At 59.2% G+C, this 25,042-nt stretch overlaps 1 protein-coding gene across 4 annotated transcripts in view; it reads left to right on the top strand.

Moving 5' to 3' along the window:
* The window catches only part of ARHGAP23 (Rho GTPase activating protein 23), a 78,266-nt gene that overhangs the window by 23,606 nt on the left and 29,618 nt on the right, over positions 1 to 25,042 (top strand). For 2 of the 4 annotated variants that reach the window (XM_045069980.1, XM_045069979.1), the window contains exons 2-11: positions 9,587 to 9,748; positions 12,265 to 12,301; positions 13,510 to 13,608; positions 13,743 to 13,821; positions 14,017 to 14,071; positions 17,190 to 18,354; positions 20,005 to 20,160; positions 20,392 to 20,503; positions 20,679 to 20,736; positions 21,952 to 22,095. In XM_045069980.1, the coding sequence (XP_044925915.1) occupies positions 9,587 to 9,748; positions 12,265 to 12,301; positions 13,510 to 13,608; positions 13,743 to 13,821; positions 14,017 to 14,071; positions 17,190 to 18,354; positions 20,005 to 20,160; positions 20,392 to 20,503; positions 20,679 to 20,736; positions 21,952 to 22,095 (2,067 nt within the window). Of the gene's footprint in view, positions 1 to 5,259; positions 5,730 to 9,586; positions 9,749 to 12,264; positions 12,302 to 13,509; positions 13,609 to 13,742; positions 13,822 to 14,016; positions 14,072 to 15,665; positions 16,026 to 17,189; positions 18,355 to 20,004; positions 20,161 to 20,391; positions 20,504 to 20,678; positions 20,737 to 21,951; positions 22,096 to 25,042 lie in introns of those variants that run through there. The other 2 variants (XM_013062507.2, XM_045069981.1) reach the window with 2 other exon arrangements.

Below are 25,042 nucleotides of genomic sequence, written 5' to 3'. Positions count from 1 at the left end.
GGTGAAGGGTGTCCAAAGGTACAAATTTGGGGTGCCAGGGTGGCTCAGTCAGTTAAGTGTCTGCCTTCGGCTCAGGTCATGATCCCAGGGTCCTTGGGATCGAGCCCCACATCGGGCTCTCTGCTCAGCAGGGAGCCTGCTTCCTCCTCTCTCTCTCTGCCTGCCTCTCTGTCTACTGTGATCTCTGTCTGTCAAATAAATAAATAAAAATCTTAATAAATAAATTGTTATTTAATAAAAAGTACAAACTTCCAGTTATAAAATAAATAAGTCACAGGGATATAATATAGGGCATGATGATTCTAGTTAATAATGCGGAATTGCATATTTGAAAGTTGCTAAGAGAGTAAGATCTTAAAAGTTCTTAACCAACTGATTCACCCAGGCGCCCCAAGATCTTAAAAGTTCTTATCACAAGAAAGAAACTTTTATTACTATGTGCGGTGATAGGTGTTAAGTAGACTTAATGTGGTGATCATTTCGCAATATATACAAATAGTGAATCATTAGTTTGCACCCCTGAAACTAATATGTGTCTCAATTATACCTCAATAAAGAAAAAAAAACCAGCCCAAACCAGCTTGCATTTCTTGAACCCCTACTATGTGCTTAGGACCTGTGCTAAGGACTTTCTTTAAATTACTTTGTTTTCCCAACCTATGAGGTTGGCAAGGAGTGTCATTCCCATTTTACGGGTGAGGATCAGAGGCTCAAAGAAGTGAAATAACTTGCCCAAGGTCTCATAGCCAGGGAGCGGTAGAGATCCAACTCAGACCTAGAGGTCAAGGACTCCAGAAGTCTCCAGAGCCCGTATGCTGGCCCCTGAGCCTCTGGAATAACTGGGGATTCTGGTTGCTGAGGTCGTGTCCATCTCTCCTTGAGATGGCAGTGGGACTCCTGGGAGGGCAAGTGCTTCCTTCTCCCTTTCCTCCTCCAGCCTTCCTCGGCTCTGGCCCAGTTTGAGGGTAGGAGAGGAGCATATAGCAAATACCCCAACTCAGGGCAAGCCTGGCTCTGGATGGGGAGAGCATGAGGTCTGGAGAGACCCTTTGGACCACCCTCTGCTCCATAGGCTGGACTGAGGGAGGTCCCCAGGCCCCCAGTGACGCAGGGTTATGGCACACCGAGCTTGCTGAAGACGCAGGCTTGCTGGGCCGGCTCATCAGCTTGGCCTGTTAAGGCATGCCACGACTGCTTACAAGCAGTGCTGGGAACCAGGCCTCTGAATGGGGCAAAGGGGTGGAGGAGGACGGGGGGGGGGGGGGGGGGAGGCCACTCTTGAGCAGGGAGACTGGGGCAGGGGTCAGAGGCCCAGGCGTGGGCTGGGCTGGCATGCCTTGGGTATCACATTGCCGGCATGCCTGGGATGGACGGGGACTGGCGGTAGATTTGCTCTGTCTGTGTATGAGATCGTGGGGTGGTTATAGAGGTGAATATATGGGACCTGTCAGAGAGTCATAAATGGGGGAGATTCTCTCCAGGTAGGGGCACTGTTTGTCATGTTTTGGGGATCTACATCTGAGAGGAGGCACTAATTAGGCAAGAAAGAAAAAGAGAAAGAAAAGTAGGCAAAGTGACCCTGAGCTCCTCTCTCTCACTTCCTGAACCACAGGCCTTTAGTGCTATGCTTCTCTCTCTTTTCTTTTTTTTTTTTTTTTTTAACACCCAATGTGAAGCCTAACAAATCTACAACCTATGACCTTGAGATCAAGACCCGAGCTGAGATCAAGAGTCAGACACCTAACCAACTGAACCACACAGGCGCCCCTGTTTCTCCTCTTCTTACATGCCTTGACCCTTGGGCCCCAGAATGCTCTCCTCTTTCCCAGTTCCTGCTTGTCAGGCTGGCCCTACAGTCTTCTTCTGTAGCCCAGGCCATCCTCTTCTTGATGGTCTAACCCGTAAGGCCCCTGACCTTGCCCTCAAGCAAACCGCCCCCTCATAGAGAGATGCAGCTCTGACACAGGGACTCCCTTGGTATGTGGGGGTCTCCCTTGGTGGGGATGATGACAACGGGCTCAGGCCCGGATTGGAACTTGGGGGCTCCTAAAGGTTTCAGGGGCTGGGATGCTAGTAGAACTATGAGCACCCTGAGATCAAGGTGTGTACTTATTCTCCAAGGTGTCCCAGCCCTTGGCCAGGCTCTTGGCCCAGAGCAGGCGCTCAAGACATGGTTGTCGAATGGATAAACAAGAGGGGGAATAGAAAGAGATCTGAGTTAGTCTGGGATCGGGGTTCAGCTTAGTAAAAGTGACATCTTGAGTCAGGCACTTGCCCTCTTCGAGCCTCAGTTTCTGCATCTGACGAATGGTGGAACACAATCCCTGAATAGCCAACTTAGGGTAAAGGCTGCATGAAATCCAGTGAAAGTGCCTTCAAACAGTAAAGAATGATGATCTCATTTTGGAGAGAAGACTGGACGCCCTCCCCTTGGAGGCGCAGCCCCCGAGAGCTCTATCCCAGGGACCCTCAGCAAGATGAAGTTGAATGGATTTTGCAAGCTGGTCAAACTAGAGGATGATGGGAGGGACTGCTCAGCGGGGTAATTCCTGATTTGGGGGGAGGAAGCTGGGGAGGGTGCAGGGGAGGAGGACTCACACCAGGCAGGAAGGCTTGGAATAGAATCTCAGCACCGCCTGGTATTTCCCAGCCCTGGGCCCCATCCCCCCCCTTCTGGGACCCACCCCACATTCCTTTCCCAGAGGAAATGGGGGAGGGGGCTGAGAGGCTCCCCAGACCTGTAGAATCATCTATTCAAACTCTGTACAACCTTCCAGGCCCTACTGTGTGCTCTCCCTTCATGACACCCCTGTGGAGGCAGCTGGGCAGAGGGGGCAGGGTGGGGAAAGGGCACGTTTGGGTTGGAAGAGACGGGGACCCTCTTGCTGCCCAGCCAGGTTAGAGGGCAGGAAGTGGACATCATATATGGTTTATCATCTCCTAGGTCTCTGAACACAGGAACCCCGTGCTGCTTCTCTGCCTCGCCCCTCCCTGTAGCCCTCAGAAACCTCAGCAGTTTCGAGGGAAGTGGATTCCTGATAGACCCACAGCAGCACCTGTTGGCCATGAGAGGCTCCGTGGGGCATGAGGGGGGAGAGTAACCCCATTTCCTCAGAATCAGAGACTGGGCTTGCGGCAAGAAGAGAGGAAGCCAGGCAGCTGGAAGGACCTACTGGCTGCTTACTGGGAGAGCAGGCCGGACTCTGAAGGAGGACATCCCTGAGGCTCTTGCCCTCTGTAGGGGCCACAGTGTGTGACAGGGCTAAGGACGGCGTGTGGAGGGGCTCCCAGCTGGTCTCTGAAGGCCTGACCTTGGTGGGGGAGCAGACAGGGAGGCACAGGACTGACAAGGGCAGGAGTGACCCTGACCCAGTATCCTTGGTTTTCCAGTGATGGGGGGGGGGTGGGGGAGGCTGCTAATGGAGATGCCAGGTCAATGCTCCCCCTGACTGCGGTTCTTTCCCACTCTGCCCCTAAGCTCTCCTGACTCAGCGCCCGTGGCAGCCTTGCTCTTCCCGTCCGGCTTCCGCCAGGGTGGGGGTGGGGGTCCAGCTCCTGCACAGGGGGCCCAGCAAGCGGCAAACAGGAAACAGGAGAACAAAACCCGCTCCCTGGCCCCCACTCGCCTGCCTCACCCTCACCCTTCCTCCTCCCTTCCTCCTCCCTCCCTCGCTCCTGCCCAGCCCAGTAGTCCTCTAGTTTGCCTCCCTAGGTCTGGGGCTGGCCCCTTCCTCTCCTGCCCCTCCATCTCCCTCCCCTACCGCCTCCTACCCCAACCACCGTGATCCGTGATCCACCACCGTGGCTGTCCAGCAGAGGACACAGGTGTTGGGGTGGGGACGGGCAGGGGGAGGTACCCCTTCTGCAGGGCCCTCCCTTTGGTGGTTGCCACTCAAGGGCCCAGCCCTATGGCTCTTCCTCCCAGAACTCCGAGATAAGGGAGCAGGGTTGGGCTGGAGGTGCTCCCCTACCGCCACTGCCCTTCCCTGGCTGCCAGCTAGAATTTAGGTGTAAGATCCAAAGGTGGAGTGAGGGGCCCTGGGCTTGGAGTTCCTCGCTTGCCATAACAAGCTAAGCGCTCTTGGGCCTCCATCGCTTTCCCGGAATATGGGGTCATAGCCCGGGGCCTGGGCCACAGTGAGTGGCTATGGTAAAAAGCACCCTGGGAACCATCCAATAAGGCAGCCATGGTGGCGAATATGCACCTACTAGCCAAGGCCTCTGCTGGCCCCACCCGGGAAGGGGCCTGGGGAGAGAGAGCCAGGAAGGGGAGGCAAGCAGGGTCTGCCATCAACATGGGCTTCCTGTCTGACTCACAAGCTGGGGTGGGGGGTTGGCGAGCTCGGCACCCATTGTCAGCCTGGACGTGGCCCCTCTGGGTGGAACTAATGGGCAGGGGGTCCTGGGGAAGAGGGTTGCTCGCAATCCCCTACCAGCAGTGGTAGGGACCCCACCCGCAGCTTTAGGGGCTATCCTAAGTCTGGTGTGGGGTGTTAGGAGAGTCGGTCTGCTCTCAGTGCTGGGCAGTGTGTGTGTGTGTGTGTGTGTGTGTGTGTGTGTGTGTGTGAACGGTGGGGTACAGCACCTATGCATGGAATGTGTGTCTCTGGGCGATGTGTGCATGTTATCTAGCTGCCTTCCTGGGGGTCTCCTGGGGTGTGTGGCTAGTGTGTGGGTGGGTAGGGGGGGGGGGGGGGCGGGGAGGCGTCTGTCGTGCTTTTAGAAACACAGTGGGTATGTTTGCAAATGTGTGTGTAGGGGGTGTGGGGGGCATATTTGCGTGGGAGGGTGTCCAAAGCATGTATGGAAAGGTGTCCCCCCACAACACATATGTTAGGGGAACAGTGCGTTTATGTGGGGTCTGTAGATGGAGGGAGAGTGAGTGTGAGTATGTGTGTGGATGGGAGAGTAGGGGCTGTATAGGTGTGTGTGGGGGGGTCTGTACAGGGTGGGTAGGTGTGCTTGTACATGTGTGCCGAGTGAAGGTGTTTCTTGGGCACGTGAAGTTGGATGCACGGGTGTCCTGTCGAGTACAACTCTGCGTAGGTGTGGGCCTGGGCACCGTGTGAGCTTCTGTCGTGCGGGAGGGTGAGGGTGTGTGTGTACGTGTGTGCCCGTGGCCGGGGTGTGCGGCTGCGTGGGGGCGCTGTGTAGTGCCTCCCGCGAGTGTGTGGGTGTGTGTGAGTGTGTGGCATCGGGGCGGCCGCGCACAGGGGCCGCCCCGGAGGGGGAGGCGTCTGCCGGGCGCGACTCGCCGGCGTGTCCGGGCTCAGGCGCCTTCTGCGGCCGGGGAGGCGCGGGAGGCGCGGAGCTGTGCAGCCGTCCTGCCGCCGTCCGCGCGGGCCGTCCATCCCCTCGGGGCCCCTGGGTCCCGGACCCGCGGCTCCGGGGGGCGGGCGGGGACCCCCGGGGCCCGCCTGCCACCCGGGGTGCCGAGGACGCCGCCGGCTGGGCGCCGTGGAGCCTTCAGGGTCCCCTGCGCTGCGCGCCCCGCTCCGGAAGCCCGGCCCGCGGCGCCGTGTGGCCGGGGCGGCGGCCGGGCCCTGGGGCCACCGCCGGCTGCCGCGCTCGTGGGCAGCGCCGTGTGGCGCGTGGAGCGGGCGGGGGCCCGGGGCTGGCGCTGGGAGCGAGCCGTCGGCGTGGACTGCAGCGCCCCGGAGCCGCGCTGTCTCTGGCTGCCCTGCCTCACCCACAGCGATCTCCGCGCACAGGGGCCGCGCAGTGCCAGGGTGAGCGCCACGGGGCTGCGGGACGAGGGGGGCGGAGAGCTGGACTGGGGCCTCGTCCGGGTGGGTGGGGGGTGCAGTCGGGCCACCAGCTCCTTGGGCTCTTTGAGCTGAGTGCGACCTGCATTCTGGGACGGAGGCCCCGGAGTGGGGAGGGAGTGAGGAGCTGGAGAGATGTGGGCTAGGGTGGCAGGTTGTGGCTGGGAACTTCTCTGGGGTTGCTGGATGTGGACCTCCCAGTCTGGGGGGCAGCCTCCAGTGGCTCAAGCCTCTGGGTTTACACGCAGTGAAAGTATGGAAGGGACCAGGGTTGTTGGAAGAGATGCTGGGGCACAGAGTCCTGAGGAGTTTGCTGGGCAGGAATCCTGAGTCAGGCAGGCAAGGGTGTTAGTAAGTGGAGTGGAGGGCATCGTTTGGCCATCTCCCTGTTAGGGCAAGTGGGCACAGGGCACAGGAGGGCTTCCTAGTGGGCAGAGGAGTAATGAGTGATCTCAGGGAGAGGACTGACAGGCATGGAGATAGGGGGTGGGGACAGTGTATCTGCTGTCCGGGATCGACCAGGCTGGTAGGGCGTGAGTCACAGTGGGCATCGTGCCCAGCATGAAGGCTGTGCTCCCGCAATGACCTCTTTATGCTACTAGCGGGGAGGAGCAGGACTCCTGGGTTCTGGTTCCTGGTGTTGCTAACCTACCACGTGTTCTCTGTCTCACTTGTGGCCCTGGGGCCATCTTCCCTCTTCCCACCATCAGCTGGCATTTCTGGATGTCTCTATCTGGACCAGGAGAGTGGTAACCAGTGATGTCCCCGTGTCCCCCCGAGTCTCTCTCTCTCCACGTCCCCTTGTCTCTGTGCCTCCCCCAGAGAGACAGAAGAAGGGATGTGTGTGAGCTGAACCCCTTCCCCATCTAGTTGCTTTTCTATTCCCAATGCTGACTCCTTCTCTGTTCCTGTGTCTACCCCCTCACTCCCTGTCAAGACGAGAGCCAGACCCCGTGTTGTCCCAGGTCAGAGGGGAGGAGAGGAAATGTGTGCATCATAGCATGAAGGATTGAGGTTAAATCCAAGGAAGAACTTCCCACAGGGGCACCACCAGATCTAGCTGTTGATGGGGGTTGTGTGCTCTTCAGGCAGGGGTGTAGTGCCTTAGACGGCAGGGGGCGGGGGGATTCCCACATGGACATTCTCAGGGTGGAAGGGATGGGGGAAGGGAGACTGGGAGGAAGGAAAAGAGGAAAGGGAGAGGCAGAGACAAGGGAGGGGGTGCCCGTGGGGCTTGGGCCAAGAAGGGACCTGAGAGGAGAAGGCCTGCCCCTTGCCCGGGGTTACAGCCAGGCCCCCAGAGAGGGGCACCCCCAGGCCACTGGCTGCTCAGGGCTGGATGTGTGCTGGAGGAGGGGTGGGGGGCGTGTGGGGACCTGTCCCAGCCACTTCTCGTCACTGGGGCAGCTGGTGGCTTAAACCATAATCCAGGACACCGGCAAAACAATGGGCCCTGCAAAGAGCCTCATCTCTGAGCCTGGGGGGGAGAGGTGTGCAGGGGAGGCAGCTAACACTGGGGAGGAGCAGGGGCTTCGGTAGGAGCAGGCAGGGAAGATCCCCAGACCCTCTTCTCTCCCCCATCAGTTCCTTGCCACATCAGCAGAGATAGAAAATCCTGGGGATTTCTGACCTAAGCAGAATTCCCAGAGAATTTTCTCTTCTGGACTCTTCAGACAGCCCCATGGGAGGTGTGGGGCTCGGTGGAACTTGCGGGGGGGCTCTAGCTACAGGTGGAAGGAGCCAAGGGTCCATCTCTAGGCCTCCTGCCCCATGCCGGAATCCATGGAATGCCATGGCTGCCCGGACTGGGGAGCACCGCCGGGACTGGGGAGTTCTATTGCTTGGACCTCTCAGGGGAATGAGGGCTCACAACCTCATCTGACGAGCTTTCTAAATGGATATGATTGGAATGATTGCCCTGGCCTGGAGCCTCGCTCAGGCCCCTGTACCTTCCACCTGGCCATGTTTGCTGGGACTACATGAAGCAAGCCTCCCCCCTCTGTCATGTTTTTCTTTCATCGTCTGAGACCTGACAATCCACCCGCTCTCCCAAGTCTGTGTAACTGCGGTCCCACTTTCCACCCCGCACAGAAGTCCCTAGTGAGGGCGCCTGAGTGGCTCAGTCGGTTAAGCGTCTGCCTTCCGCTCTGGTTGTGATCCCAGAGTCTTGGGATCGAGCCCCACATGGAGAGAGAGAGCCTGGTTCTCTGTCTCCCATTCCCCATTCTCATACTCTCTCTCTCAAACGAACAAACTCTGAAAGAAAAAAAGAAAGAAGGAAAGAAAGGAAGGAAGGAAAAAAGAAATCCCTAGCAAAAGGGCTGGGCCCAGGTCTGTTTTCCACCAGAAGTGTGAACAGGCCGGGGCAGGGATACATGAATGAGTGTCTTAGTATCCGTTCATTGGAGTGGCAAATTTGAACTTTCTCTAGCTGTTAGACTGGGGTGGGGGGTAGAGAAAGGGACTTACTGGGGGGCGGGGGAGGGGAGTTCTCACCCACTAAGCCCACTGACTTTTTCCCTCTCCTCCCAGTTGCCTTTGTTCCCCGGAGGACTCCTACCTGGTGCTGGTGCTGGGAGGAGTTGGGGGTTGAGGACTGTTGAGGGTGGGGGTAAAGGGTTTCTTGCCCTCTGAGGTTTGGATGAGGGCCCTCAGATAGGTTAGGATGCCTGCAGTTGGGGGTTAAAAGCCCCAAGGGAGGCATCCTGGCTTTTCACCGTCTTCTCCAACTTGCCGTCCACCGCCCTGGTCACGCGTCTGTCTGACACCTTCCTGTCACCCACCTTCCCTCTCTGCGTCTGAGCAGGGAATCTGAAGAGAGAGCCCTCTCTCAGGGGGTGTCTGTGTTGTTGTCCCTCCTGCTCCAGAAGCAGACCTGTGTGCCTGGTCTTCAGACACCCTCTGCCAGGTCATCTTGGGGAATCCCAAGGATTGCATCTGGTCAGCCAGAGGGCAGTGGAGGGCCTCCCCAACCCCCCCCATCCGGTTCCCCTCTTGGATCCCCACGAATAGCCAGGCCTCTGGCTGGGCTCCAGAGCCTCAGGAAGTCCCTTTGGTTGTCTGGGGTCTGGGCTGCTCCCTTGTAGCTCTAGTCCCCCACCTGCTGTCGCTGCTGCTCCTGAAGGATGCATGTTTGCGCTCCCGTCTGTCGGCACGTGCGTGTCTGTGTGTCTGCAGCATATGCCCGGGGCCTGTGTTTGTATGTATGTGCTGTGCAAGACCCTGATTGTGTGCGACTGGGTGTGCACATGTCTATCTAATGTAAGCGTGTGTGTGTGTTTGCTCTTCTGTGTGTCCGTCCTTGTGCACCTTTGCACAAGAGTGTGCTTTTCTGGGTGTGTGCTGTTCTCACTGCAGGAGTGCATGCTGATGTGTGTGTGTGTGTGTGTGTGTCTCTGTGTGTCTCTGTGTGTGAGTGATGGTGCAGCAGGCAGCAGTGAGCGTGGACGGCAGCAGGCACTTCCCCAGCAAGCAGTCTGTATGTGCAGTTCCTGGAGCATAGTAGGTGCTCAGTAAACATTTGCCAAACTGACCTGAATGAGAATGTGGTTGGCTGGGGAGACTTGTTTGCCTGGAGGCAAAGGTGACCTGTGGGGATGGAGGGGAGAGAAAGAAAGAAGCAGCTTTGGGCTGCGGAGGGTGGGAAGGGAGTAAGGAGGAGGGGGAGGTGGGGAGCAGGGGAGGGGGCTTGGAACCCCCCAGGGCCCACGCCCCCCCCACCAGCTGTCCCCCATCTCTCCTCCTGGCTGCGGGAGGCAGCGTGCAGACTCAGGGGCATGGGCCACATGGCCACTCAACCCTGTCTCCCTGTGCTCCCACAGCTGCCTCTGGGCCCGAGAGATGGGTGCTCCCCGGGGCGCCCCCTCCCCTGGCAGGGGCCACGGACACTGCTGCTGCACAAAAGTCTCCAGGATGGCTTTGGCTTCACCCTCCGCCACTTCATCGTGTACCCACCGGAGTCAGCGGTGCACTGCAGCCTGAAGGTACCCCCACCTGGTCCCGCCAGCCCTGGCCCCACCTGAGGAAGCCTTAATGGGGGGAGGGGAGATCCCTTTGCCCCGCCCGCTCCATGGCTCATCTTCTGTGGCCTGGAGGGAAGGAGGCTCCCAGAGAGGCAGGGACAGCCCTGGCTGGGTCATTTGCATTGTGTGAGTGTGGACTAGCTCCCTAACTGCTCTGGGTTTGGTCTTCCCAGGAGAAGGGGTGGGTGGATGGTTCTGGGCGAGCCAGGACGCTCATGCCCACCGCCAGACTCTTGGCCCTTGGAAGGTGAACAACCTTCTATCTTCTCTGAAAGGTGGAGATCCAGGGACTCTGTGTTCTTTTTGGCTTCTAAGCTGGGTTCCTGGTTCCCCTCCCTGGCCCAAGCTCTTGGGGAGTTTGTCTCCACACACCTCTGGCACTCCTGGAGTGTCCCCGTCTGCTCTGGCCTGGGCTCTGTGCTCTGGAGAGCAGCGGGCTTCACGGAGGGTGCTCTGGATTCTAATCCCGCTAAAGCTTTTACCTCACTGTGGACCTTGAGAGGGTCTCCCTCTCCTCCGGGCTCCATCTCTCCTCCCACTTGACCACCAAAAGACCTTCTGGCCCTCACTTAAATGTCAGGCTCTCTGAGTCCAGGAACTGGGGCTGCAGCTTGGGCTGAGCGGTGGAGGGCCTCCCTGCCTGGGAAGCAGGCGCTCAGGGGAGGCAGGCGAGGGGGCCCCAGGCAGGAACCAGGGCTCCCCTGGAGGGCCCTGCTCCCTCTCCCACCTGTCTCCCAGCAGGGGAGGAAACAGATTTATTTTGGAGTCAGTGAACCCTATTCTCCTCTTCCCTCCGGGCTGGGACCAGCTGTTGGGGGCTGTCCCTTGGGGAGCTCAGTCCCACCTGCCAGAGAGCCAGGGCCTTGCCTGTGTCTATGAACTTGCTTGACTCCGTGTGTACAGCCGGGTGCGCATCTATTGGTCATGAGCATGTGTGTTTGTCTGTCTGTATCTACGGATATCTGTAAATATGCATCTCGTGTACACGGCCCCGTGCGCCCTCATCCGTGTGTGAATCTGGAAGCCCCTGCCTAAAGGATTCCCATTGGCTGCAGCCGTGCTTAAGAGTGTAAGCCGCAGGTGATGGTATATAAGAGGGAGGGGCACAGGCCCTCCTTGATGCCCAAGGGCCCCAGCCTCCTAGGTCCCTGGGACCTCCAGTCTTTGCTTTCCTTTTTCTCTAGAATGTCCCTCTCCCACCTTCTCTTGGGAGACCCAGCTGAGGGGTGAGTGGGACAGACACAGCCTGAGTGGTCGAGGCTGGGTGGTAGGCCTGTGTCAGAGAGACCTCGCGCATGTGGGGTGCTGGAAGACCACAGGCAGGGCTAGCTAGGGACAGGCTCCATCCAATTTCCAGATCTGCCCAGGGCTAGGAGCCCTCGGGGAGCTCAGCGGTCTAAATGCATCTGTCTGCCCCTGCCACCAGCTCACTGTGCTGTCAGCTCACATCAGCAGGCAGGCACGCTTCATGTGGGGAGGGGCAGGGCCCAGTCACCTTTCTGTCCCAGCTGGGGTGCCGGAGAGTCCTGGGTTTCAGCCCTACTTCTGCTACTGCCTCTGAGTGACCCTGGACAACTCATGCCCTGTCATCTGCGTGGATGGATGGATGGTCTGTGGAAAGTGGTAGATCCGATGACGCCCAACATCTCATCCAGCTCTAGTGTGCCATCCGGTGGCCCTGTCCTGTCTCCTGACCTTCTCTCCTCCCTCATTTCTGTTTCCTCCCCAAATCCATTCTCTCCTTCTCACTACTAGGCTGATCCCAGGGGCCTCCCTCATGGGTCTCCTGGACTCCATTTCTTAGCCCCGCTAGATGCTAGAATCCTCTTTCCTAACTGGTATTTCACATCCACTCTCTCCCACCCAGGAACCTTCACTTGCTCCCTCTTTCTGTCCTTTCAACCCCGAAAGCTTTCGTCTGACTTCTGGCACTTGCTGGTGTCACTTTCTTCCTCCCTCGGCTCAGCTGATCCAGTCCCACAAAGGCGCTCCTCCGCTCCCCACAATGCGCTCTCCCCTCCCTCCTCAGACTTGCCTTAAAATCCCTTCCCCCAGAGGGGTGCTAATCAGGCCTTCCCTTCCATTCTCTAAGAGCTGATAGCCACTGTTTGCACTTGTCCTCCCTGCTTATCTGTGTGGACCTGGATCCTCTCTGTGGGTTAGCCTGTTTGGAACTGCCTCCATTGGGCTTTGAGCTCCCCAGGGGTAGGGGTCATGGGTCCCCCATTGGATTGGGGGCTTTCAGATGGCCGAGGTACAAGGCTGTGGGATCAGCAGTCACGAGAGAGGGTTCGTGTTACTGGGGAACATTCCCTGGGACTTGATGCCCCCACTGACACCCCCCCCTCCGGGGGGTGCTGGGCTAGTTGCGGGAAGATAAGAGGGAGGCTGCGGGTGGGGGAGTTCGAGGGTCCCGCCCAGGCGGAGCTGCTGAGGGCTGGATGGAGGGCCCACACCCACCTCTCTGTCCCCTGCAGGAGGAAGAGAATGGAGGACGAGGAGGAGGAGGAGGAGGTAAGGAGTGGTGGGGGCAGGTCCTAGGGCTGGGGCTGGGGCCTGTCCTCCAGCTTCTGTTTCTCCCCCTCTACCCAAAGTCAGCCAGAATTTTGCTGTCCACCTGTACCCCCCCAACTGTTGTTCCAGTCTTTGCTTTTCCCTATGTCCACTCTGGATATCTTCTCTCTCTCTCTCTCTCTCTCTCTGGATCCTTCTTTTCTTTTCTCAATTTCTCTCCCTCTGGGCCTGCATTCCACACTGGGAGTTGGGGGTGCTCTGGGGAGCCAGTGGCTTTCTAAGACCTGGCCCCTGACCCCTGGCCCCTGGGAGTTACTCCCAGGCTAGAATGAGGCACAGACAAGGGCTGCAGAGCCAGGGGGCTGGCGGTACGTGAAGCTGACCAATGGCTGTCCTCAGGGGTAAAGATACTGGGCTTCTATTGGGTGTAAGGGGACCCCTAAGGTCTTTATCTTTTCCGATGAGGGCCTGACTCCCCTGGCTGTCACCCTTGCTAGCCCCAAGGGCCCCATTCCGCCACACAAGGTATTCAAGACGGGCATCCTTCTTTCTCTGCCACTGGGGCTTCTGTGGGGCAGCCATGGTGACAAAGTCTCCTTGAGTCCCCATCGCGGAGGCCCGTAGGGATGAGGGCAAGAGCCAGCTGACCTAGAATAGACCTATTCCTCTGATGGAGACAGCAGCAGAGGATAATTGCTGGGGTGTAATGTGTTGTCCAGAGAGGGTGAGCGTCCATCTCGGGAGCTGGAGGGCTCTGCTTAGAGCGCTGCCCTGGGGAAGGGCTACGAGGGAGGTGTGGGCATTGCGTATCTGAGCTGCAGGGCTGTTCATGGGTCTGTGGGTGTGGACGTTCTGCCCCCGCTGGCCAGGGAGCTCCAGGAGGGCAAGGCCCACATCCCTCTGTCCATCTGCCTGTCCTTATTAGTCTGCTTTCTGGCACAGTGCTGGGGCGCGAGGGGCATTTAAGGAGTGACCCTGTGTGTCTGTTTAGGTTTTCCTCCATGTGGGTTTTTGTTCTCCTAGGGGTGTGTCCTCTGGTCTCCCCCCACCACCCACCCGTGCATCCCCATCTCTGTGAACGTACAGGTCCACATCTGTGTCCGTGTGGGTGTGATCCTTCTGAGTGTATGTCCCCTGTGTGTGTAGCTGTGCATGGGTGTGACCTTCAGCAGCTCCCCTCCCCAGCTAACCTGGCTGATGCCCACCAGGACCCTCCCCCCGGCACCACCGCCTGGAGCCCATGGATACCATCTTTGTCAAGAATGTGAAGGATGACGGCCCTGCCCACAGAGCGGGCCTGCGCACAGGTGAGCTGCCTGGATTTCCCGGTTTCTTATACTTGCCTGGGTCTCTTCTCCCTACCCTCCAGTCAGGATGGGATTCTCAGATCCAGGCCGCCCCCTTGGCCTGCTCACACTGCGACCCTGCCCCTCTTTTCCAGGAGACCGGCTGGTGAAGGTGAACGGGGAAAGCGTCATTGGGAAGACCTACTCCCAGGTCATAGCTCTGATCCAGAATAGGTGAGCGCCCCCTGCCTCCCTTCTCCTGTAATAGCTCCCAGCCCGCTGCAGGAGGCCCTGCATCCCACCGCCTTGACCCCACCGCCTTGACCCCACCACCCGAGGGGGTGGGGGGGGTGTCCTGGCGACCAGGATCCCTGTTCTCCCAGACCCTGTTGCCTCCGCCTGGCCTGACCCCCTACCCTGTCTCTGTAGTGATGATACTCTGGAGCTCTCCATCATGCCCAAGGATGAGGATATCCTCCAGCTGGTGAGTCTAGTCCTGCTGTCTGAGGTGGAGGGCCCCTGGGGTCTGGGGGCACAATACGCCCCTTCTCTTTGGGCCTCCTTTGTGCATTGGACCTTTTGGGAAGCACATTAGAGTTTCGGGGGCAGCCCCAGCCTGGCATTGCCCAATCGGGGCTGCCAGGCCCATCCCGGGGCTGGGGCTGGTTGTTGCTTCATTCAGGGCTGCTGTCTGTGCTGGGGAAGGGGGAGGCGCTGGCCTTGGCAGGCCAGATTCCTGCCAGGGCATCTGAAAGGAGGGTGGCCCAGCGGGCCCTGCCAGACTGGCACGTTCTCATCGGCTCCCAGGAGCCTGTTTTCCACACCCCTTCCCTGCCTGGCCCCGTGTGAACTTGTCTCCTATAGCTGTGTCCCCACATACACGCACACACACATACACGCACACACACATACACACCACCCCACCTTTGAGTGCTGCTGTTCGTACAACACGCCACACACCACTCACTGCGCACACACAATACGCTAGATACACAGCCACACAACACAAACACCACGGTGTCTACCCTTCACCCCGCTCCCCCTGCGCAGTCACACACTGCCCCAGGCCCATGCGGCACCACACCCATGGCCACAACCCCACACCTCCTCAAGCCTCCTGGGACACAAACGTCACACCAGCACAACACACTTCGGGGTGTCACAGCATGTGTACCCCAACTTACCACCACATGCACACTCTGACATCACAGAGGCTTGCCATGGTCACAGCACGTGTGCCCACAGACACCACGGCCTGTTCAAGCCTGGTGTGCCAGCCCCGTCACCCACACTGACACTCTTGGGGTGCACAGGCCAAGTGCCCCTCCCCCTGAGCACTTCAGCAACACCCAGAACCCGGCCCTGGGCGGCCACACACAGAGCAGGCGCCCAGACTGCATGCAGGGTACCCTGCACTAATTTGTGTCCCTGTCTGCACACACACACACACACACACACACACACACACACACATATACACACGCCATCTATCTGGGCACCCTGACCCCAGTCCTGGCCCAGAGCCCAGGCCAGTCCTCTCTGCCCAGTGTCCAGTTTCCTGATCTCATGGGTCTAAGCCAGATGCCAGCTTGCTTGCCCCCAAGGTCACTGCCCCCTGGGAGAAGGCCGAGGGCCAAACCCAGAAGGCCCTGGGAGCCGCCGGGCTGGCCTCGGCCCTGGATGTGCTCGCATAATCCCTGTAATCACAGTGCCATGCTTGGCACCATGCCCCTCTGGGAACCTCCACCCTCTGACCTGGATTGTCCCCTGTCCTTCCTGGGGAGGGGGAGGTAAGTCTGGAAGCTGAGAGAGACGTGGATGGCTCCCCACAAGTCTCAAAGGCCCTGCGGGTACACTTGCCCCAGGCTGAGCCCTGCGGGAGTGACAGGGCAGGATCTAGGGCTCCCCAGGATCTCTCCCTGCCAGGGCAGAGGAGGGCTGGGGTGGGGAGAGGGGCCGCCTTGAGCTGCGTTAGCTGTGTTAGCCAGAAGTTCGAGTTCAGGCGGGCAGGCAGCCCCAGATGTCAGCATCTGGGGCCCTCTGCTGGCCCCCCACCCCATCCTAGGCCAGCCAGAGGGTGGGGCCCAGGCATTCCTGTGGTTGGGAGCCAAGGCTGGAGGCCAATGGGGCCGCGGCAGCTGCTGACGCCACCGCCGACGCAGCGAGGCCCCTCCACACCCATCTTCCCCTCCCTCCTCCTCCTCCCGCCGGCCGGAGAGGGGGAGAGAGAGAGAGAGAGAGAGCGCGCCAGCCGGTGGGGGCTGAGGGTGGCCACAGGGAGGGCAGCCTGGGGGTGGGGGGGAACGGAGGCTGGGCTGACGCTGAGGTCGGTGGGGGTTAGCCCCAAGCAGGGGGGAGGGCGGAGGCTGGCGGAGATGCTGCCGCCACCGCCCTGATGCGCGGAGCCCGGGGAGCCGGCAGGATGGCAGGAGGGAGAGGTACGTGAGTGTCCCTGGCTGGGTGTGTGGGTCTGAAGGGGGCTGAGTGTGTGTGTGGGGGGGTGTGGTCTAACTTGTCCTCATCACATGATGTGTGTGCCTGGGACCGGAGATAGAGTTATTTGTTGTGTCTGTGTCTCATTGTGTTTCGCTCTGTGTGTGTGTCTTTGGGTGTATATTTTCCGGTATCTCCTTGTGGTGTGGCACGCGCACGCGGGCGCCCAGTGTGTGTGTCTGTGTGTTTCACCCTCCCAACCTTTGATACTTCGCCCCGCGATAGCCCCCTCCGCATCGCCCCCCCCCCGCCCCCGCCCCCGGCACCCGTCAAGGGCCAGGCTAGGCCAGGGCCACAGGCCGCTGTCCCTGGGGGCTGCCTCCTTTTTTGGCTGGGCCTGGGCGCGGGCCCTGTCCCTCCTCAGCAATGCAGCGTCAGCCTCAGCTCCCAGTGCCAGATTCCAGGCCTGGGGTGGCAGAAGGTGGCCCAACGCCCCTTTGACAGTCTGGCCCCTCCCCCAAGCCTGGCCCAGAGTGAGCAAGAGGTGGGCAAGTTTCTCCTCACTCCGCTGGCTCAGGAGTCAGGCCCCAGCTCCCTGTCCAGGGGATGGAGGGACAGCCGGGCTTTCCCAGCCCCCTCCCATCCCCAGCCCACCCCACTGTGGACACACCCCTTAGTCGGTTTCCCTCTTGTCTCCGGCCACCTTGGCTGGTCTCTAATGGGGTTTTCCAGCTCTGCCACAGAGGGACCGTGGGCACTGTTGGATATAAGGAAGCAGGGAGGCGGCTGAGGCCAGCATGGGGGGGGGGAGGACCCCAGAAAACAGATGTTGGAATGTTTGTGGCTAAAGGCAGTCCTTGTCATAAGTCTTCGAGAAATCCTGGCTATTTCTCCAGTGAGAGAGAGAGAGAGAGAGAAAGACTGTGTGTGTGTGTGTGTGTGTGTGTGTGTGTGTGTGTGTGTGTGACTCTCAAAGGCCTCTAATTTCTTTGTTCTCTCCCTCCCTTCCCCCGACTCTCTTTGGAGCATGCCCTCCCTCTCCCACCCACTCAGGGCTTGGTCCTTTCCCTCAGTCCCCGTCTCTGGGGTCCTGACCTCCCAGGGCTACTATAGTTCTGCCCTGTGGGACTCGTCCCACCCTGTTCACCTGCCTCTGTGTCCCCTGCCAGGCCTACTCCCAGGATGCCTACCTGAAGGGGAACGAGCCGTATTCTGGAGAGGCCCGAAGCATCCCAGAGCCGCCCCCAATCTGCTACCATCGCAAGACTTACGCCCCGCCAGCCCGGGTCTCTGCCTGGGCCACTATGGTGCCTGAGCCCCTCTCAGCGCCGCCCAGTGACCCCCGGAGTCCTGCTGCCTGGAGTGACCCGGGGCCCCGTGTCCCTTCCACCACCCGCACCCATCCGGACAACCCTTCCTTGGGGATGAGCCAGCCCCGCCCCAGCCCTGGTGCCTTCCCCCGCCTCCCCTCGGAGCCCCGGACGCCCCGTGCCTTCCCCGAGCCTGGCGGCCGGGTGCCCCCCAGCAGACTGGAATGCCAGCAGGCCTTGTCACACTGGCTGTCAAACCAGGTACCCCGCAGGGCCGGGGAGAGACGGTGCCCTGCCATGCCCCCCCGGGCCCGCAGTGCCTCCCAGGACCGGTTGGAGGATGTGACTGCCCACCGCCCATGGCCCTGCTCCACCTCCCAGGGTGCCTTGAGCCAGCTGGGTCAGGAAGGCTGGCATCGGGCTCGCTCTGATGACTACCTGAGCCGGGCCACCCGCTCCGCCGAGGCATTGGGGCCGGGAGCACTGGTGTCACCCCGTTTTGAGCGCTGTGGCTGGGCATCCCAGCGTCCGTCGGCCCGCACGTCTGCCTGCTCCTCCAGGGACCTTCCTGCGCCCCAGGCCCAGCCCCCACCTGGCCTCCAAGGCCTGGACGACATCGGGTACATTGGATACCGGAGCTACAGTCCATCATTCCAGCGCCGGACTGGCCTCCTGCACGCACTGTCTTTCCGGGACTCACCCTTTGGGGGGCTGCCCACCTTCAGCTTGGCTCAGTCCCAGGCATCGTTCCCACCAGAGGCCTCCGAACCGCCCAGGGTTGTCCGCCCAGAACCCAGCACCCGGGCCCTGGAGCCTCCTACCGAGGATCGTCGCGACGAGGTGATCCTGAGGCAGAAGCCTCCCACAGGCCGCAAGGTCCAGCTGCCCCCTGCAAGACAGATGAACCTTGGGTTTGGTGAAGAGTCCCCAGAGCCAGAGACCAGTGGGCGAGTAGAACGCCTTGGCAAGAAGGTGGCCCCTTTGGCCACCACTGAAGATTCTCTGGCTTCCATTCCCTTCATTGGTGAGTGATGGTGCAGGTGGCTGTCTTGGGAGACTTGGTCCTGGGTGCTGGGCTGTACCCCACCCACCCGTCATCATGGGCAGAACTCTGGGTTGAGTGCTGATGGGACCAGTCTGTTTTCTCTGTCTGTCCATCCATCCATCCATCCTTCTGTGCTGTCTTGAATCCTTCTGTCATCCTTTCTTCTGTTCATTTGTCCTCCAGCCACCTTTCCTCCCTCCCTCCCATTCTTTCTTCTCCCCCCTTCTCTTTAGCTCTCTGTTTTTACTTCCTCCCGTCTTCCCTCCCCTCTCTCCCTCCCTCCCTTTTGTCTGCCCACCCACCCACCCATTCCTCAGTTTGCTTCTTTCCTGCTCCCTTTCTCCTCCCTCCCTTTGTTTGTTCGTTCATTTCTCCCTTCCATCCCTCCATCCTTTCTTTATTCTGCCCTTCCTTTGTTCCTTTCACTCTTCGTTCCTTCCATCCACCCTCCATCCGACAAATACTTCTGTCAGGCACCGAGCGAGGCTCTGTGCTCTCCTGGAGTGTGTGGTCCCACGGCAGGGACAGGTGATCAGATGATCAGATGATGGGACAAGAACAACCCCATGGAGTGTGTGTGTGTGTGTGTGTGTGTGTGTGTGTGAGATGGGAGTATAGCGAGCTCTAGGAGACAGAGAAGAGTGCCATGGCCTAGATTGGGGCGTGGTCACCAAGGAGAGAATCTTGGAGAAAGGAGATTAGGGCTGAGACTTGAAGGATGAGAAGGAGTTAGTCAGGGGGGAACGTTCTGGGCGAGAATAGACTGTGAAGTGAGAGAGGCCGGGTGCCCTTCCAGGCCATCAGAACAGGGCCAGAAGGGTCATGTCAGTCCCTGGGGAATTTGGACTTTATCCTTAGAGCAGAGGGGATGCTGAAGGTGTGCTGCCTGGGGAACAGATGTTGGATAAGGGAGAGGCAAGAGTGGAGAGGCCAGCTGATTCCCAGGTTTCTGGCCTTACTAGAGGGTTGTGCCTCACCTCCATATCGGGAATGAAAGTGAGGCTGAAACCACTCTATTGTCCATGAGGATGCAGGATAGGCTGGATCTAGGGGCTTGAGAGAAAGACCAGATGCAAGATCATGAGACTGGGAGCCAGGAGCCGAGAGATGGTCCCTGGAGCTGAGCGTGCTGAGCTCACGCTGTGTGAGCTCCTGGGAGTGAGGGGGAAGAGGGAGAGGAGACCTAGCCCCTGCTGGCCTTCGGTCTGAGCAGGCAGACACAGCCTTAGTAAAGTTCCTGGTCTGGGGCAAGAGGTAAAGCCTTTATTTTCAAACTACTCCAAGTCTGAGGGAGAAACATAGCACCTGTCTTCAAGGAGCCTCCAACTGATGAAGGGAGACCATCTTTATCCTTAAGAGACCCCTAGTCTAGGAGCCCAGTCTAGGGAGGGTGGCTCAGTCTCTGGCCTGGGTCACACCTCAGTGTAAAGAACCACCCCGTCTGGGAGGCAGGGGCTGAGCTCACAGTCTGGGGGTGTGGGGGGAGCCCTTGGCTACGGGCATATTGCTAGCAAGGCCTTGGAGGGCTTGAGCACTGGGGATGTGGGCTGGGCCTGGAGGTGAGGCTGGGGATGGGGTGGGCAGGTTCAGCTTTGAGCCACCTTTACCCACCACTCCCTCTGCTTGCAGATGAACCCACCAGCCCCAGTATTGACCTCCAAGCCAAGCATGTCCCCGCCTCCGCCGTGGTCTCCAGCGCCATGAATTCAGCCCCTGTCCTGGGCACCAGCCCCTCCTCCCCAACCTTCACCTTTGCCCTTGGCCGCCATTACTCCCAGGACTGCAGTGAGTGCTCCCTGAACCCCAGCTCCATCCTCTCCCTCGCTGTCTGGTCCTGGGTGGGGAGTCCCTGCTGGGCTACTGCTACCTCATGTCTGGCGTCTTCCTGCTGGCTTCTGCTACCCCCGGGGTCCCCTAGGCAGAGTCATCTCCTGGCCCAGCCCAGACGGGAGGGCTGCGGGACCCCACACCTCACCACCCTGCTGACCCTGTGGCCCACCATGGGCGGCTTTGCAGGCAGCATCAAGGCCGGCCGCCGTTCCTCCTACCTGCTCGCCATCACCACAGAGCGCTCCAAGTCCTGCGACGATGGGCTCAACACCTTCCGGGAGGAGAGCAGGGCTCTGAGGTGAGGACGGGCCGCGGCCATCCTACCTGGGGGTCAGCACCGCCACCCCCTCTGGGGGTCCCCTACACACCAGGGCGATGAGCTCCCTCCCTGAAAGGCTCCAGAGCCTTTGGATTTAGGGGGGAAAGTCCTAGCTGTGCCCCCCACATCCCTCACACTCCGTTCTCACACACAGGCGCCTGCCAAACCGAGTCCCCAGCCTGCGGATGCTGCGAAGCTTCTTCACTGATGGGGTGAGTGGTGAGGGCACGCATGGGCGACAGTGTCGGGGGGCTGGGGAGTGACTGCTGCCTCAGCCGCGGAGCCCAGTGACCAGACATGGTCTCCTCCAGCTCCCGTCTCCCCTTCTCCAACTGGGCCCGATGCCCCTGGTGTGGCGTCCGTCATCACTTAGAGACACCCACGCCCTTGCACGTGAGGCCATGGCCCTTGCCGTTCCCCCGTCTGGAACACCCTTTCCACACACTCCCCTCCATAGCCCCGTGACTCACTTGGTTACTTTCTTCAGGTTTTTCCGAGCTTTTCTGAGGGTTTAGCCTTCATCCCTGTCAGGTCATGCCTCCCTCCAGCTCCTAGGTTTTTCTCCTCAGCGGTCCTCCGGTGACACGGTTTATGCATCTGTCCCCTTTCTTGCCTGGGTCCCAGCTAGAATGTAAGCTCTGTGAGGACAGGGATCTCACTTGGCCTCCTTGCTCCCTGTGGGGACCTAAAGCTGCCCGCACTGGGTGGCATCGGGCATTATGTGTGCGGCATCTTCAGGGGACAGGGGACATGGGCAAGGAGGGGGACCCAGGACTGAGAGCAAAGGACAGGCTGGAGTTCCCAGGCTCCGCACCTGGGGATGAGTGGGGACTCAGTTCTGAGATGGCCCTCCCTCTTTGTGATTAGGGACAGACTGGAAGAGCCATTTGATTTCAAACCCTCGGGATCTGGGATCTTCGGTTCATTTGACACCTTGAGGCCATTGTCACCTGGTTTACTCCTTATCACTTCCTCTGCTTACTTAACTCTCCCTTGACCTGTCACTTCTGTTGCTGGAGTCATGTTGACACTATCACTTCCTCTGTTTAACTCCTTGTGGACATGACTACCTGCTCCGTGAACTCAGCCTCTGTTGATGTTTCTACTTCCTGTTTATTTAACTCCATGTCGACACAATCACTTCCTCTGTTTCCTAAGTTTCCTCAAGTCTATAAAATGACGGGAGGCTCCAGATTGGCTTTTCTAGTGTGGGGAGGCATGGGGTCGGCAGGTCATGGCCTTTCCTCCTTTCTGGCTTCCTCAGCGCATGCGTCCTGTGACCTCAGTGCAGTGGACCAGAGAGGGCAATCAGGGCCCCTGAGACCACACAGCACAGCAGCCTGCAGGGCTGCGCCAGGCCCATGGGGCTCCTGGCATGCTGGCACCGTGGCAATCCCCCTAAGTTGCCCTCCGTTGTCTCACTGCAGTCCTTGGATAGCTGGGGCACTTCCGAAGACGCAGATGCTCCTTCCAAGCGCCACTCGACCTCTGACCTCTCGGACGCCACCTTCAGCGACATCAGGAGAGAAGGCTGGTTGTATTATAAGCAGGTCCTCACCAAGAAGGGGAAGGTAAGGTGCTTGCTGGGATGAGATGGAGGTGGACGGAAGCTGTCTCCGGCAGAACTCTCCAGCTTCTGCACCCACCCCACAGCCTCTGGAGCCAGAGAGGCCAGCCAAGGCTGTAGCGTGAGGTCTGGAGATTAGAGGTCAGGAAGAACTTCCTGGGGGACCTAAAGAACTCATGAAAAGGAGGTTAATCAGAGAGATGGGCTCTGTGGTGCAAGGGGTCCGGTCAGCATGCCTGAAATTCGGACAGAACCATCCCACAGGGAGCCTTGGCTAGTGGATCACCCCAAAGATGGACACGGGGACTCAGGGAAAGGAAGGGAGCAAGGCCAGGGCGATTCTCTTAGGGGAGCTGAGGCCCCAAAAGAAGGCAGAGGTCAGCCTTTTCAGGGGTCTTGCAGGACAAGGAGCGATTTTAGTCTCTATCCTGAGGGCCACTGAAAGCTCCGGGGCCCCTTTGATTCGGCTTCCTGGGGAATGAATTAGAGAGGGGCCGAGCCGAGGCGAGAAGACCAAGTAAGAGCCACTGCAGCAATCCAGGTGAGCGATGAACATGGCTGGGCCCGAGGGTGGCAGGGAGAAACAAACAGGATCCTGATGCGAGAGGGCGGGGCCCCTGGGTCCTCGGGGTGGGGAGGCCATTCCAGGCCGGGTTGTGGCAGAGGAGGAAGGAGGAGACGCAGCCCAGGCAGATGGGAGCAGAGTGGTTAGCATAACGCTGGGCTTGGCCCTTGACAGCATCATGCCTTGCTGGGGCAGCTGGGATGACTCAGCTGTCTATGACTCAGTTTCCTCATCTGTAAATAGAGCTAACAACAACCCCTAGCACACATAACCCCATTGCTGAGGATTAAATGAGTTAACCTGAGCAAAAGTGTACCCAGGGCCTGGCCCAGGGAGCTCGTCTTCTGCTGTGGTTGGAATTTTCCGTCCTGCCTTTTAGGTGTCTTGTACCTGGGGAAGTCACACAGACTTGGAGTTCCTGCCCGGCCACTCATGGCCAACATCAGGCTTTGGGCAGCCCCTGTAACCCTGTGCCTCACTTTTCCAATCTTTAAGATAGGGACATTCTGGGTTATTCTGCACCCTGGGCTGGTGTGAGGGGAAGTGAGCCGGGGAGGCCAGGCGGGGCAGACATTCAGCACTGCCCTTGTCCAGTCCATGGTAATGGCGGAGTTCGTGGTAAGCTCCGGATTTGCGGTCAAGGTTCTGGGTATTTCATGGAGAGGGGGCCAGGCCAGTCCTGCCCTGCTGGGGCTGAGGATGAGCCGAGAAAGCACATGGTTGCCAGTGTGTGACTGTTAGAGGGGATGAGTGGAGCAGAGTGGTGTGTAGGAGGTGACCCCAGTCTAGGAGGGCTGCAGGAAGGTGTCCAGGAGGCTGTGACGTGAAGGGTATGTGAGAATCCACAAAGCAGGGGGGGAGGGGAATGCTCAGGCAGTGGAGACACCCTCCTGGATGGTCGGTGGTGGGGGAGCAGAGCGGAGGGTGTGCTAGGTGACTGCGAGCCAGGCCGAGAGGGGGATGTTGAGGTGGGGAGTCTGGCGCCTGCTCGCAGGACCTCACCCCCGACATGGCAAGCCTTTGCAGGGGTTCCAATGGGGGTGGGAGGTATGTGAGCCTAGGAGGCAAGGGTCATGCCCGTGACAGGAGAAGATAATGGCTTTGCCGTTGTCCAGGTGAGCGAGAGTGGGGGCCCTGACCAAGGTCCTGGCATGGGGCCGACAGGGAGGGACAATTTGGAGAGATTGCAGAAGGGATGGCCTGGGCTTGCTGATGGCTAGGTGGTGAGAGAGGATAGAGGAGGCAGCTGATGGCTATGGGGGTGATGGGGCCTTCCCCTGAGCCCCAGGGCCCTAGCGGGGCAGGTTTGGTGAGGGGTCACCTAGGAGGGAAGCAGGGACCAGCTGTGTGGTCTGACGAAGGGGAGCCAGGGTGGACAAAACCTGTCAGCCCAAAGTTGGAGCCCCTTGGAGGGCCTGGGGAGAACGACTGACTCCTGGCCACCAGGTAGCCTGGCCTCCAGCTCTGGATGGCTCCTGGCAGGCCCAGCACAGTGTCTCCTGGGCAGGGAGGGGAGCTGGCCTCTTCCTGCTCACTGATTCGTTCTAGAGGACAGGGCCTTCCACTCCTGGCATGGCCAGGACCTGTTTCCCTTGTCCCCTTGCTGCTGTGACCTGGGAGTTAGGGGAGGGGTCTTCAAGTCTGCTGCAGGCCATTATTCTGTCTGGGGAACCGATGGCCAGCCAGCTGTTATCTGCTCTAGCAAATCCAGTGTCTCTTGGGCGACCTCCATCTAGCCCCCAGCTCCTTTCAGAGGCTATTCTGTCGGGCAAGGGGGAACGGGTGTCACAGGTCCCTGCAGTCACAGACCTAGCGCATGAGCTGGACATAACCTTGGAGACCCGCTAGTGCACTTTTCATTTTACCAATAGGGAACACTGATGCCAAGAGAGGGGACTTGACTTGTCCAAGGTCACTCAGCTAGTTTGGTCTCACAGGGGCCCCTTGCCACCACCTCACTCTGATACAAAAAAAAAAAAAAAAAAAAAAAAAAAAAATCCCCTGGAGGGCCATGCTGTCTCCTGCTTTGACAGTCCTGCCTGGGACCAGCAGCTCTATGGTGGTGGGCAGGGCTTGTGGCCAGATGGGGCTGTGTTACTGCCGAGGAAACTCCTCACCTGGTTTGTTCGGAGGGCAGAGGCCCATGGTGGGTGAAGAGGAGTGGGTAGACCAGGAGCCCAAAGAAGGGAGAAGCCCTTGGCCCAATGGGAGGAGATGGAGCCCCTGCCTTCAGTGTGCTCCGAGGACGATTAATTCGTTTATTCAGTGAATTTTGAGGAGCTTTTACCCTGTGCCTGTGGGTGCTCTAGGCTCTTGGATGTGGCAGAGGAGAGATAAGCTCCCTGCCCCCAGGAGCTTACCACTTATTGGAGAGATCCATATCCTG

The sequence above is a fragment of the Mustela putorius genome, unplaced genomic scaffold (genome assembly GCF_011764305.1).
Source record: "Mustela putorius furo isolate JIRA1106 unplaced genomic scaffold, ASM1176430v1.1 tig00003962_pilon_pilon_pilon, whole genome shotgun sequence".
Taxonomy (NCBI): Eukaryota; Metazoa; Chordata; class Mammalia; order Carnivora; family Mustelidae; genus Mustela; species Mustela putorius.
This window is presented reverse-complemented; position numbering and strand designations above follow the sequence as displayed.